Source organism: Thamnophis elegans, chromosome 4 (assembly GCF_009769535.1).
Source record: "Thamnophis elegans isolate rThaEle1 chromosome 4, rThaEle1.pri, whole genome shotgun sequence".
Lineage (NCBI taxonomy): Eukaryota > Metazoa > Chordata > Lepidosauria > Squamata > Colubridae > Thamnophis > Thamnophis elegans.
This window is the reverse complement of record NC_045544.1, coordinates 31535871-31551236: the sequence shown is the minus strand read 5'-3', so window position 1 is coordinate 31551236 and position 15366 is coordinate 31535871. Positions and strand designations below refer to the sequence as shown.

General features: G+C 35.0%; 1 protein-coding gene across 1 annotated transcript in view; it reads right to left on the bottom strand.

The window, feature by feature from the left end:
- Positions 1 to 3485: 3485 nt before the first annotated feature.
- FIG4 (FIG4 phosphoinositide 5-phosphatase) overlaps positions 3486 to 15366 on the bottom strand; it is a 90014-nt gene continuing 78133 nt past the window's right edge. The window contains exons 21-23 of the mRNA XM_032215332.1: positions 9774 to 9856; positions 8251 to 8337; positions 3486 to 6087 (exon numbers count right to left, since the gene is read on the bottom strand). Coding sequence (XP_032071223.1) covers positions 5910 to 6087; positions 8251 to 8337; positions 9774 to 9856 — 348 coding nt within the window. The 3' untranslated portion in view covers positions 3486 to 5909. The remainder of the gene's footprint in view (positions 6088 to 8250; positions 8338 to 9773; positions 9857 to 15366) is intronic.

Sequence of the window (15366 nt, the reverse complement as noted above, 5' to 3'; positions counted from 1 at the left end):
ATACTGTTTAGACAGTAAATTTAAATGTAGGCAAAGACGAAAATTAATCGATTTATAGCAAACTTAGTGTAAGAACAACCTCTGGGGATTTATGGAATAACCATCACTTCTGTAGTGCATAATTAAACCTTTTATGACTTTTATGACAAGGTACTAGCAGTTACTTCACAAAACTCAAAAGTAATGTTAAACTAAGAATTTATTGATGCTAGAAAAGTAAGTATTCTTTGAGCAGGAGTGAAAAAAAAGCAAATATAATCTATAATGCATTAGAGATCACTGTAATCAGAGTAATTTCAAATAGAGGCAAGCAGAGTGGGGACAATGAATACAAGAATGTTGTATTCAATTTTTCTGGGGGAGGGCTGAAATATAAAAATGTTCAAGGTGGCCAGACTTTATATAGCAAATGGAATAAAATTGCTGGTAATTAATAATGGTTAACATAAATTCTCATGGATTTTTGCTGATGTACAATGAACTCGATATTTCAAGAGAGTTTCAAATCTCAAATTTTATTGCATACTTCTTTCTATCATTTTCATATTATAAAAAAGAGCACCTTATTCAGTGGTAGAACCTAGCTGATCTTAGCTAATCTTGAAAAGCAAATCTTATTGGATCTGGTCAGAATTTGGATGTGAGATTACAGAAAATGCAGCTGGAATACAATATTGATGCATTCATTGGGATTGGAGCGTCATTTAAAGCAGGGGTGTCAAACTCAAGGCCCAAAGGTTGCTTAGATCTGGCCCGCAGGGCCACGCTGGAAACAGCAAAGAACTGGCCCATAGTGCCTCTGCCAGCGAAAACAAGCTTGGAAGGGCTAGACTTTCCCTGGAAGAGGGTTGCAGGCGGCCATCATGGTGGAAAACAAGAGCTCGGGAGCCCGCTTTCTCTGGATGCTCAGGATGCCACAGGCAACCCCAATAGGAATGTCAAGCTGGCCACGGCCCCTGGCACGCCCAACCCCCCTTCCCGAGGTCAAAACCAACCCTGATGTGGCACTCAATGAAATCGAGTTTGACACCCCTGATTTAAACGAGCCTTTATTTCATTTTATTATATTACAAATTCCCTTAACAACAATTCCAATGTAGGAAAAGCTCATAAAGAAATAACTAAATTGATAATATCACCAGTACAATTAATAAGCCATTGCAAGAAAGGTGGTAGGTAAAACAAGTTTTTTTATTTGAGTTTTTTTTTTAAGAACATGGAAATTGTAATTTTCTAAAAAAACAAAACAAGAACTTAAAAATAATTCAGAAAAAGAAATTGGACTGTTTTTCTTTTCTTTCTTCTTTCTTTCTTTCATTAACAAATGTATTTAGCTGTGTGTCTCTGGATGGCATACAATACATAAAATAAACATAAAACATTGAGTTATTTTTGACATAAGAATTTATTAAAGTTTATGAATAAAAAGATAAAAAAAACTAATAAAAACTACTTAAGATATGAAAATTGGAGAGATACAAAAAGATTGAGAGAGGAGACAAAAGACAACTTTGAAGGAATTTTCAGCTAAATTGGAAGGTCAAGCAAGGATCAAATTTGGAGTTTGATCATTATTATAAATGCCAAAAGCATGACCTCCGATAGAATCCATGAAATCTTATCTGGACGTTCGCATGGGAAGTCAAACGGTTTGGTAAGATTCTTGTAACATAGGTGATAAATAATAAAATTTCAGCTTGAGGCTATTCACAAGTGGTTCTTGCTGCTTGTGCCTGATATGACTCCCTTCACCCTCCAAATAAGTATACGCAATTTCAGTAACTTAACATCTTTTTTTGGTAGTTCAATAATAATGAAAAAATGATATCCTTCCCATATCTCATCACTTATCAATATTAAATTATACTTTAAAAAAATCTTTCAGTGCTAATCAGCAAAATAGCTATCAGGAATAGTAACTATATATTTTAATCTTAAATCAATAAATCTATTTTTATCCAATTTATCACTTTCTCTAAATCATTAAGCAAAAAAATTATCTCCCCATTTATAAATCATTCTTTAAAACTTTATCATTCAATTTTGGTGAAAAAGAAATCCAACTAATATCTACCAGAAACCACAGTGAATATATTTCAATCCTGATCAGATAAATTCACTTTATTAATGTTCTGTTTTCGTTTTAAAGGGTAATCTTTAATCCCATCAAATAACATCCAGAAGTTGATTTAACATCATTTTTTTAAAATTTGTCTTCTTTTAGGAATAGCTTGAATAATTTCTCTTTGTCTACTCTTAGGAACAGTTTGATGAGTTGAACAATTTCTTTAAAAAAAAACCTAATAGGAAAGGGCCTTCCAAGTCTTTCTTCTGATTTATTATTGGCATGACTTTTTATTTCCAAAACTAAAATACAAAATTCAACAGAAAAAAGGGAAACAACAAAGCAAAAACTAAACAAGACAAAAAATGCATTAAAAAAACCATACACATATATTGTCCCCCACAGTTGAATATTGAGATACATTTCAACAATAATCATTTCCCTCCTTGCAAAACAGGTCTACAATTTATGAGATTCTACAGCTGTTTGCCAAGCTAATTTGACCTATCATCTACTTACTTAAAAAAAAAACAGGTAAAGTCAACAACAACACTAAATTTCAAAACCCTTTGTTAACTATCTATGGTGGCGCAATGTTTAGAATGCAATACTGCATTTTAATTCTGCAGACTGCCAGCAGTTCGCAGTTCAATTCTCATCGGCTCAAGGTTGATTCAGTCTTCCATCCTTCCAAGATAGATAAAATAAGAACCCAGATTGTTGGGGGCAATATCCTGACTGTGTAAACTGCTTAACAAGGGCTGTAAAGCACTGTGAAGCAGTATATAAGTCTAAGTGCTATTGTATTTCACATGCAGAAAGTCCATGATGGCTTCTCATCTACCATAAACCACTGCAATTATTATTTTTGATCAGTCCAGGATCAGGTATCTTCAATTGATTCTTAATAATAAAAGTTTTTTCTTAAAATTATAATTGGGATCTTTTCCAACAATTGCATCTCATTCCCCAAAGTCATAATTCTCTGTAGTAGCTCCACAGCAACAATTCAATCTTCTGATTGAATATAATAAATCTATTCCACAATCTCCATCAGTTTTCGTAAGAAAGTCAAATTCATTGCTGATCCACTCTGCCAGCTTTAAAGCCTCTTAAATTCAGATCCCTTTCAGCCGTTCTCCAGCAAACCTGCAATTCTTAAACAAAGCTCCTTCTCCTTTAATTCTGCCAGCAACAGACTTCCAATCCACCCAAATGCAAGTGTGGTTTAGCTGCTATTACCTGTATCTGAGTATCATCCTTAGGTCGATTTATGATTGTTGTTAAATCATCACACCTTTTATCTAAATTTTAAGTCAGAGCTTGTAAGTTTAAAAGCATTTTTTTTTTTTTTTGGCTTCCAAGACGACTTTGACAATAAATTGATCTGCCTCTTGTCTTTCTTTTTGTGGGCATTGTAAAGAATACATAATGTATAATGTTAATCCTTCATTTATTGTTTTCATTTTTAATATAATCCAAACAAAATATAGGCAATTCCTCTCAAAAATAAAAAAGATGTTCCATAACAAAATGTCTGCAGAAAGATTTAAGGTAATATTTCCCATGACAAGAGAGTAAATAAAGAGAAAGTTCCCATCTCTTCAGAGAGAAAAAAAGAGAACAAAGATATATTCCAAAGTAAAATAAAGCAGCAAAGTTATTTTAAAAACTAGTAAAATATAAAATCCTTGCAGTAGACTGGTGCGGATGTAAATCAAATCAGATCACTATCAAAGAGAAAGTCTTTGTGCTGTCGCCTTCCATGCAGCAAAAATGAAAATGTTTCCTGACTCCAGAGCAAAGCAATAAAAAAGGTAAAAATTTCACAGTCCAGCAAGGAGGTATAAAATACATCAGCATTCAACCAGACAATTAAAAATGTAGGTCGAAAGCAAAAAAGACACAAAAATGTTCAAAACATGGTATTTAAAACCGAGACAGACCTAAAAATAAATAAAATGCTGACAGGAAAGATGGAGACCCAACCCTCTGGTTGCTCTTATTGATAATTGCAATCATTTGGCTTCCTCTTCCCAGGCATACACAATCATCAGAGAGTCGTCATAGGTCATTCCTAGTTGCTCCAGTTCAAATCTGGGGAGCAGGCTCCCAGAGTCGACTTTGGCAGCAAAATCAGTTGTTCGTTGGCAGGAGAAAAAAATTCATCCTCTTGCTCAGTATGTCATTTTCTGGAGAATCCTGACACTTAATCCCCTTTAATTACTAAAACATCAACTGGTTTTGTTTGTAAATCAATGTTGCCAGATCTAGAGCATCTTTTTCCTTATTGCTTTTGTAATGCAGCATTTTAAAAAAATCAAATTGGTCAGTCTCTGTTTTATCCTATAACAGGTGTTGCTTTCTATATCTTCTGCTTTAATATCATACAATTTTGTAAGCAACCTCTTGGTAAATTGTTTCCAAGCTGCATTAATTTCTTCTATAGCCAAATAGTATTGTTTCATTGTATTAGTGGGTCTGATAAAGGAGAATATTTGTAACTTAGGGTTTACCTAAACTAAGTAACATCATCCATCAGTGCCAGTAAGAAGTGGGGTTTGTTCTCCATTTATATTCTAGTGCCTTGCTCTGTCAGTGTTAGTAGGCGTGGTCTTAGTGGTTCTTTGATTGGGCTGTTTACTGTAAGCTTGTATGGCAATTCCTTGATTGAGAGATTGCTTACTTTTTCATTTTTGGTTTGATGTTAGTATTAGTGTTAATTATTGTTGGTATTATTACTGTAGGTTGGTATTATTCCTAGGGAACAGAGGTTTCATAGATTATCTCAGAAATATATCACACTCTATTTTAGAAAACAATGTAGAGTGAACCATCATAAGTGGTGCACAATCCTGTAAAGATTCATATTGATACAAGTAAGCCTCAGATGATGACCATGCATTCAGGTGACCATTCAAACTTTAATGAATGAGAGGACTTACAGTGGCCCCATGGTCATATGATTGCAATTAAGATGCAATAGAAACTGACATCCATCTCTGAAGCTTGTGCAACAATTCCAAGGCCTTCATAATAGATGGCAATAAAATTGTCTTCTGCCATGCCTACTGGGCTTGTTTCAATGAAGACCATGGGGTTGGATCTGCAAGAGGTGCTGTCACAGAAATGCAAATGGTAGAATCTCCTGTTTGCAATGCACAAAAATGCTAAGCATTCCTTTTATTTTATAATCAATTGGGCCTAATGAAGATGAGGACAGTAAATTAGAAACTATGAAGTTCTTGGTGCTCTCTGAGCTGATTGTATGTTTGCAGACATTTCATTATCCAATTTTCTTGATATAAAACCCCTCTCTCCTTTATCAAATAAAAATTTCCTTCCCCTGACCTCTAATAGAAAAGTATTAGAAATTACTTTATTGTGGGCATGTTTTTAGATTGTTTTAGGTACGTTGCTGGGACTTTGGCCATATATAAAAGTTGAAGTAGAGTTTAATTTGATGGCAACTTTTCACTCTCTAACTATTCCAAACTGTGCATATGAATTTACTTATCTATGTCTATATATGTGTATACATATACAGTATATGTATGTGCTTACATCTGTACACAATACTGCTTATCAAAATCTTTAATATTTTCAATCCTTCTCAAAGGTTATATTCAATTCTTTTTTAAACTAATTATTCACACTTGAAGTTACTTGTATTAGTACCCCAAAGCCATTAAAAATAAGTCATCTGTCCTCCTTAGAGTTATGGGTGAAAAGAAATACATACAAGAGGCATTCAAGGTACTTTCCTTCTAATTTTCCTTGCAAGCACTATCTAAGATTTCAGCGGAGTTACATTCAGAAGAGAAGAGTACTGGCATTTTTTTTTTCATAGGTATCTATTCCTAATATACTCTCGGTATAGGAAGATGTCCTCTTTTCCCAAAGGTTGCATAATACCTTTGCTTGCTTGGATGTGTGCATGAAAAATCTCAATAGATTTCCTGTCCACTTTAGGTGGCTGGACTTCATAAATGTTGTCTTGGGAGAAACCAGAGATGGGTGTTCTGTGAAAAGCAAATGAAATAAAATGAATGTTAAACTCAGGAGAAATTTCAAGAGGTAAGAGAGAAACTCTGATCAAAGATTTCCTTCAATAGACATCAACAATACCATTCATAACCTTCTCTTTCTTGATTACTCACATGGCAATCTAAAAAGAGTGAGTGGCATATGCCATACATGTTTTACTGTCCATTATGGTGGAGTTTTTTGTGACATTATTACATATTTTTCCAAAACTTCTGCTATTGAACTGAAGTTCACAAAACTTCAGCATGCAAAAAAGAAGGAAAGGATGCAGTCACACAACCTGAAAAAAAATGCCTATTCCTAATGAAATGGAAGGACACGCACCAATACTTTTCAGGAGTCTTCTAGCTGCTACAGCCTCTCATGGCCCTGGAACATGATATGCTGGTTGGTTGGTTGGTCAGTCAGTCTACTATTGGTTATTAATTTAGTTAGTTAATAATCAGAGGGAAACATTATCGTGTGATCTGTTTAATGATAGCAAGTCTGGCAGAACCTCACTAATAATCTAATTTGATTAAACTTCCTCAAAATTAAGCAATAATATTAGCTGCTAACTTTTCTGTTTCCCATTTATGATGGTCTCTTAAGGAACTTGTATCTGTGCTGGATATGTTTATTTTATTTTATTTATCTTAATTTTATTTTTAATTCTACCCTATTTCCATGTCACCTGATATTACTGAAGTCTGACAAATGATCAATGCAATTTCATTTCGCTGTTCAGTAGAAGTTCGTGTTGGAATGAGACTGTAGAGACTAGTTCATATCTTTACATGGCACTCATGAGGCAACTTTGGAGCAAGAATTAACTCTCACCCCAATCAACTTAAGTGTTATTATGTAGTTAAAATAAACAGAAACTTCTATGCACAGTAGTGAACTGTAGAAGGAAGGTAGGGCATATAAAAGACAAACAATGTCATAATAATTAGTAATGGTATAAAATCTAATTGGGCACCTATTCTTCTGCTTATGCAACTACTTTAGTCAATAGAAGAGGGACAGGTAAACAGTCCTTCTTTGTCGCTCCTGCAATAACTAAAAATTGACTCTGAAGGCTTAGGGACTAGTTAAAACCAATTTTGGTGAAAGGCTTATGCGTAGGAAGAGAAACTTATCTTGTGTAAGTTGAGCAAAGATATTTCTCATCTTTTTTTTAAAAAAAAACATGTTCCTCTTCTTTCATGATTGATTGTCAGTGTTAACATGGCAGACATCTCTTTTCTGCTTTTCAATCAATCTACTCTGCGGCTTTCACTTCTATGCAGCATTCTCCTATGATAGTATTTCATCTGTTTCAGTACTGTGATCATGTAATGTCCTACCCTGTTTCTTTCTGTAATGGCTTTGCTGTGATCCCACATGTAGGCCAAACACTCTTTAATAGTCTGGTTTCCTATGAGGTTTCTATTCTTACATGTAAGTACACAATATGTTATTAATTTTATTCTTCTGATCCCACCATTCAAAAGTCTTCAAAAGATTCTGTTTTTCATCCTTGGCATTCTGAACATTAGGAACTGCCTAGTGACACCACCTATTACTTTACTGTTCCATAGGTCCATTTCATGAAAACACTACGAACTCTTAATGTTTAACATAAACTGGAAGATGGTAACTTAGATTTGTGCAGTCTCTCTCTCTATTGTCTTACAAAATAAAAAATGTAAATTATAATTCTGTTCCGAAAGACAGTGTTACTTTTTTAAAAGTATCATTTTAATGTTTACTAGTTATTTTGTTAAATACAAAAAAGACCAGGATCCAACCTGGGTCTGTCACTGGGACCAGAGGTTTTGTCTTTCGAGCTTTCGAACTGATGCTGGAGCTCATTTTCAGGGAACTTCTCTCTAGCCTAGACAAACGTTGGCTACAGAGAAGTTTTCTGAAGATGGGCTCCAGTATGAGTCCAAAAGCTCGGAAGAGAAAACCTCTGGCCCCAGTGACTGACCCAGATGGAATCCTGCAACATTATCCTGGGACATGTATATTCACCTTTATTTATGGCAAAAAGGACCATGATAATTGAAATGATGATGGTGGTACAAAGATCATCCTTAATTATGAATGACAAAAAGATTGGTAAAGAACTTTTGAAACATTTTAAGTAGACAGATTGAGTGCTCCATACTTACAAATTTATAATTCCGTCTAAGTTTTTAGGAGAGAAAGTTTGGGAACTTTTTTCTTGCTTCTGTTGACTTTGTCCCAACTGAACAAACCTATGAACAGAGACAGAACAAGCACACTGGGAAACATACTGTCTGAAATAATGAAAATAATATGTTTCCTGCAGACTTTGTAAGAGTCATACATCAGTAAGGGACATCAAGTTCCATTAAAGGCAGCTTGAAAATACAATATCCTTTCCTCGAAGTTAATTTGTGAGTGAGTAATGCAGGAGTTGAAATACTTTTAGGCTAGTGTAGTTACATTTGAGGGTCTTCATAGCTTTCTTTTCACTAAAAGCGAAATAAAAAGTTGGCTTTTCCAGCAAGCCAGCCTGGCCTGAACAATAAATTATTGATCATTGTTAATTTTAATTTGATTTTTTAAAAAAAATGTTATTGTCAATTCTAATTGGGTTTGTTTGGGATATTCTATTTAATTTTTTTTAACTTTTGTATTATGTGTTTCTTTTAATGTTGTATGCCACCCTGAGTCCTTGGGAGAAGGGCGGTATATAAATCTAATAACCAAACTAAACCAAATACATTTTATTCAAAGGCTGACAGAGTAAATAAAGAACCTTTTACTATTAACATGCTAATGTACAAAGGCAAGACTTTATTTATTAGACCTATAACCCATGCATGTAGCATGTATCTTACATGCAGAAATATATGCGTTCTTTCCCTAGAAAGAACATTCCTAGTGAAAATGAATGGAGAAGTTTTTATGTGAACACCATCTAGTTAATTCATTTGTGGAATTAGACTTAATGCCCAAAAGCTTAGATATTGTCCAGTAATTGGTTCCAATGAGGCCTATTATCAAGCTGGTTAAAGAATACCATACTCTAGCTCCATGCTGTAACAGCACCAGGCTTAAAAATAACAGCATTAGCAGAAAAGAGCAATATATATTGGAAGTCTTCCTTACTCTCTTCCATACATTACTGTGAAATCCACAGACAATGGAAATTTGCTCTTAATAACAAGAAACAAGGTGAGTGATGTGCCATGCAATAGATGGCAGAGCTTAGTATCACTTGGCAGGCTTTTTAAGTCAGAGCTAGAGTGGCTAGCATCTTCGATTTAAGACTGTGGAAATCTAGATTTAAAATGACATTTAGCAACACAGCTAATTGTGTGATCTATCTTGTTTTATATTGCTGTTTTAAATAAAAAACGATTAAGCATGATGGTGATAACGACCACCCGTACTTTTTACTTCCAGATTTTCTTAGAGATAAAGGGATTTTTTTTAAAAAAAAAAGAAGATATATGAATTTATTTTAGAGATACACAATTAAACAACCTCTTAATGATCTATACCCAGTAACCTAAACAAAATAAGCAATCTGTGAATTCTCTCACTAAGATGAGTACAATGTAAGTGTGCATATTTCGGGTTGAAACATCTCCATTTTTCTTTCTTTTTCAAATATTTAGGTTTGCGTTCTTTCAGCACCAGCAAGATAATAAAAAAAACCTACCTCGTATATATGCTGAGATCATCCTCTGAAGGAGACTCTGAAAGATTAATTCCATAGACATCTTTGGTAGGCTGCACTACATTCTGAAACAAAGCAAGATAAAATCTTTGTCTTTGATTGTAAATTTATTCAAATATTTCAAGAAATACAATTTAAAAAGCAGCAATAGCCAACCCTCTCCTCCAAGAAAACAATGAAATGCAATAAACCCAATAGCAAAGGAGAGGCACAATTGCTTCCCAAAGAAGTAATCATTAAACACAGAAAATTTGAAAGGACATGTATTGCATTGTGTTCAAATTAGTCAACTATTATTGTATAATACACCTGAGAACCAAACACAAATATAGAATTCAATAATTATTAAATATAATTCATATCATAGAAGGACTGGTTTAAAACTACCAATACAACAATTCCCTAATACTGTTGTGGTCCACTGGCGGCCTGTGGAGCTGGCAGCAGAGTTGGACAGTGAGGAGGTTGGGGAGGAACATGGGCCGATCTTGGAGTCTGGGAAAGGCTCGGATGAGGCCTCTGTGTCAGAGGCAGAGAGGGGATCAGGGCCTTCTGGTAGTTACATGCTATCTCTGGAACCTCCGGAGTCTGATATTAGCGATGCAGAAGAACAGTGAGTGCTTGTCCCCAGATGTGCAGAGCTGCCAGAAGGCAAGAACAGTTAAGACAAAAAGGGCGACTCAGGAGTAAGGCTTGGAGCTAATTGGCTACTCCCATAAGACATAAAAGAGGAGCAAATGGACATGAGCTTTGCAGGAAGCAATTAGTTCATTCTGGTCGGTTCAAGCTCTGAGAAGTCCTGTTTGACTCTGTGTTACATTTGGCCTTGTAAAACTAATTGGCAATTAGGTCTCTGGCAGCGGTTCAAGGGAGATGAAGATGAGTGCTTATCAACATTATCCTGAAAGACTTTGGCAACTCAAGCAGACATCTGTCGGACTCTTTACAGACTGTTCGTGAAACATTATGGGCTGTGAATGACAATAATTCACAGCTGTTTAAATACAAGAGGGTTTTCAGGATTAAGATTGTAATTTATGTTTCTCAGGAAGCCTAAGTCAGAACATTTACAATTTTTGGGTGTAACTGTATTGATTACAGTATACAATTGGGGCTACTGTTTCAACAATGATACCAGGGAGGTAGGAGATATGTCAAAAAAATGACCATGTTATTATGGAAATAGTTTTAGAGGCTTAGAACATATCCCCCCTAAGAGGAAATGTGATAACTTAAACCATTTTTAGCATTTAAAAGAGAAGTATCTGGTTATACATACACATTTGTGTTTATGTACTGTATATATGAGTCTGTGTGCATATATGTTCACATGTTATTCGTACATGATGTAATATAATATTCTTAACCATAACATCAGCAGTATCAGAATTCGGTCTCCGATGAAGCTACATGCAAGGAAAACCAAAGCTAATAAGATGTTTTTGTAACAAACCCCTCTGTACAGTATATAGAATCACTTTTTACCCAGTATAATACATTAAGCTGTTATCATTAGTTATCAGTTTTATGATTTAATTCTGAAGTTCTGGGTTCAGATGCTAGTACTTTCCAGATTTTGCTGTCCAGACATTTGAATAGAATATCTTACTTGACCAGGCAAAAGAATTCATCTGACCTAATTATCAGCTTTCACTTATCTCTGCAAAGCTTGTGAGAAAGTTGCTACAAAATATATCCTGTTGAATCCTTTGCTCTTCTTATTTATCCCTTGTAGTAACATGGTTGATAGGCTAAAAGCGGGAGCCAACCTTCCTCTCCTAGAAGGACTCTGTATTTTTATATGTTCTAGCTACCTTCTTGCTGTAGCATTGCTGAAGGTAGCTACTGCTAACATCATCTATTTTCCAAAGAGGAAGACTGCCTTTACCTAGAATCCCTCTCACTTAACCTTCCTCACAGCCAGATGCTTTACTGTCAAATAATAAAAACAATAAGCTGATAAAAAAGAAATACAATTTCTAATGCTACCTCCTGGTAACATATCAAGAGGATTGTGACTAGGGATAATCAGTCTCCCACCTTCTTTAGAGACAGAGCAATCTCACAAGCAATAAATGACGCCAATTTCTTTAGCTTCTTTTTAAAAAGGAGTGGAAGTAAATACAAACATTTAAGACATAAGTACAACTTTCAATAGCAAATATGGAGCCAATTTAGAACAAACAGAACATCAGAAAAGGATTTTTCATAACCCCATAAAAGTCTATTAAAGTTTTGGGTAATTACAAGACATTGTTAGTCTGAACTCTGATGCATAAAGGTTCCACGTTGCATAAAAGAAGACAATTTATTGACCTTGAATCAAGAGCTTAAATTCTTCAGAGGTACTAAATTAAGCTTAAACACCACACAGAAAAAGGAATTCTTAGCTAATCTTTTCTTAGCATGTTTAATATTTCTGGGTTTTGATCAGATTGGCCTCACAGAGTAGGCTCTTCTTATATTCTTATCCTGTTTTTCTGTTTTAGTCACTCTCTAAATGCTTTCCACCTCCTGTAAGATATAGTTAAATAGCTTCCATCCTACAACGTCAATCCATTTAGTTCCTGATCTCAAGACCTCTCAACCTCTTCTCAACTCTCCATCCCCACTTCATTTATTATATTACAAATATACTTGCTCCAACTAAAGAACTTACAAGCATGGTTGCCTTGGCTATCCTATGCTTCTCCAAAGTAGTTGTTGTGTGAATGAAACTGTAGGTCTGCTTTCACCAAGTACCACAAGATGGATTGCTTGATGCACAGCTACTATATCTGAATCTCCAGCTTCCTCACAAAAGAAAGGCAAGGTTCAATGAAGACTGAGGAAAGCTGCAAACATGGCTGTGATAAGTGCAATTTATAGGCACTTCTGTCATTTTAAAGTGATTTCAGAGCTAGGCAATGTCATCAGGACAAAAGCATAAATCTGGCTCTAGTGATATTTACTACCCTATATAAAGGGAGTGAAAAAGAATTAGGCTATTGGGTTTGAGTTACAGAATGCAGAATAACAGAGTTGGAAAAGATTTTGGAAGTCTTCTAGTCCAACTCCCTGCTCAAGCAGGAAACCTCATACCATTTCAGACAAATGGCTGTCCAATCTCTTCTTAAAAATCTCAAGTGATGGAGCACCCACAACTTATGAAGGCAAGCTGTTCTATTGATTAATTGTTCTCACTGTCAAGAAATTATTTTCTTAGTTCTAGGTTGGATTTCTCTTTGATAAGTTTTGATCTGTTACTTTTTGTCTTGCCTCAGGTGCTTTGGAGAACAGCTTGTTCCCCTCTTCTCTGTGACAATCCTTCAAATATTGGAAGACTGTCACTCTAGTCCTTCTTTTCATTAGACTAGACATACCGGTTCCTGCAATCGTTCATCATGTTTTAGTCTCTAACCACATAATCTTTTTTGTTGCTCTTCTCTTACACCCTTTCTAGTGACTCAATATCTTTTTTGTATCACGGTGACCAAAATTGGAAGCAATATTCCAAGTGTGGTCTTACCAAAGCAGTATATAGTGGTATTAATACTTCACATGATTTTTATACTATTTCTCTGTTGATGCAGCCTAGACTGCATTGGCTTTTTTTGGCAGCTGTGACACACTACTGGCTAATACTTAAATGGTTGTCCACTAGGAGTCTTAGATCCCTCTCAGTTACTGTTCTTTCTTTACCGTAGAAGAAGCTACTAATTAGAATGCATGTGCTTGCATGAGACAGGTTATCTAGACATTGGTACTAAACTATATCTTATACCCTATGGAGAGACGGTATTTGAATATTTTGATGTCAGAGAACAAAAACAAAAGCTTCTTTACTCCATTTACTCCACACAGACTTATTTCTATCTTTGCAACGGGGCAACATCTTCCAACACACCTGAAATGTAACTTTTACAGGGAGAACTCCAAATACTTCTGAAAAACCCTAAGAAGTCTGAGACCATCACAAACAAGCAAATGAGTACAGAACATGTCCAAATAAGCAGGTAATTCTGAAATGCATTGGAAGAGAAGAAAATTAATAGAATCTTGGGTATTGGAGAATTGCCATATTGAATCATACATGATTAGCTATCTAAAACCCTTCATAAGTACATTGCATTTCAACATTCTGATGCCAGTTGTTCTTTTTTTAAAAGAGGGATTTTTTTCCCACATGCTAGAAGCAAAATAGGCTAGGCTACTTGGGAATTGTAGCATCGCTGAACAGAGATAAACGATCTGGAGTTAAAATGTTGTAGACATCTGCTTTTAGGGAGAGACACAAGTGTCTCTGAATATTATACAGGAAAATTAGATGCTACCTCTGAGATGTCTAATACCTTTATTAATTTTCAAAAGAAATTGTCATTTTTTAAAATAAGTATAAATTGGTTGCAATATTACAGTATAGTGCATGTGTCAACACTACTAGTGTTAACATTACCCAAATTATTTGGTGGGACTTTTTTGCATTTTTAAATTACTGGAACAATTATTTTCATTACCTTCATTGTCTCTTGCATGTTCCCTTAAGCTCCCTGTGACTCATTTTTTCTCCATATACAAGTGTGAAGGGCAGGGAAGATGAGCCAGCCAGGCAATGGAGCAAGGTTAATTTTGTGCCATGCTGTTAAGAACAGATAGGTGCTTAAGTGAGAAAGAAATGGCCACAGACAAGCAGGCAAGGGAACAAAGATCTGAGTTCAAGATGTAACATTTTAGGATTATATAGGGAAAATTGTAGTGAAATAAGTGTATCTTATGCCTTTTCTTAATAGTGTCTTCAGGCCATAAGATCTGTGGTGACATGCAAAACAGCCTTCACAAAGAGAAGGAGAAAAGGAAACAGAAATATGAAAACAGGAAACTGAAATGAAATTAGAAATAACTAGAAGGGAAAAAAGAGTAAATATAAGAATACAAAGAACAGCAGAGAAGAGTAAATAATATCCAAAACCGTATTTCAGAGGTATAATGTTATAGTGAATGAAAAGGAATAGGAATGGATAAACAGAAACGGGACATGTAATGTATGAATTTATAAAAAAAACCTTTTCTTCATTTATATGTGTAAATAATGCTTCAATCCACAAGAGACTGGTAATAAATAACATATTAGTGCTATTCCTTTTCCTCCCTTTTTTCTGATCCAGTACTATTCATTAGATATCTAGAGTCAGTTTTGTTCATATTGGAAAAATCTGTAGGACATATTTAATAAATGCTAGTTAGCACTCATGAACAATCAGCTTAATTCTAATTCTTCATGGGTTTTTTTTTTCAGTGGAGTGTGTAATTTATAAAACTGGATGAAGGATGGTTTACCAAACTACAGCTGTGTTCTCTAGACAACTCCAGCCAAAAACATCTTCATTTTGCTTCTCACCAACACATGTAATTTTAAACAAACCATGGTCAGTTAATTTGTTAGCCCTGCTGCTAGGGGTGAGGAAAGAGTGGCATTAAGAGCATTAGGGGTCCTTAAGCATGACATGATATATTTCTATCAATGATCAGGATTCCAGAAAAGGGGGGGGGAATGATTATCACAAAACATGTGCTCAACACAAAGCATTTACTATTA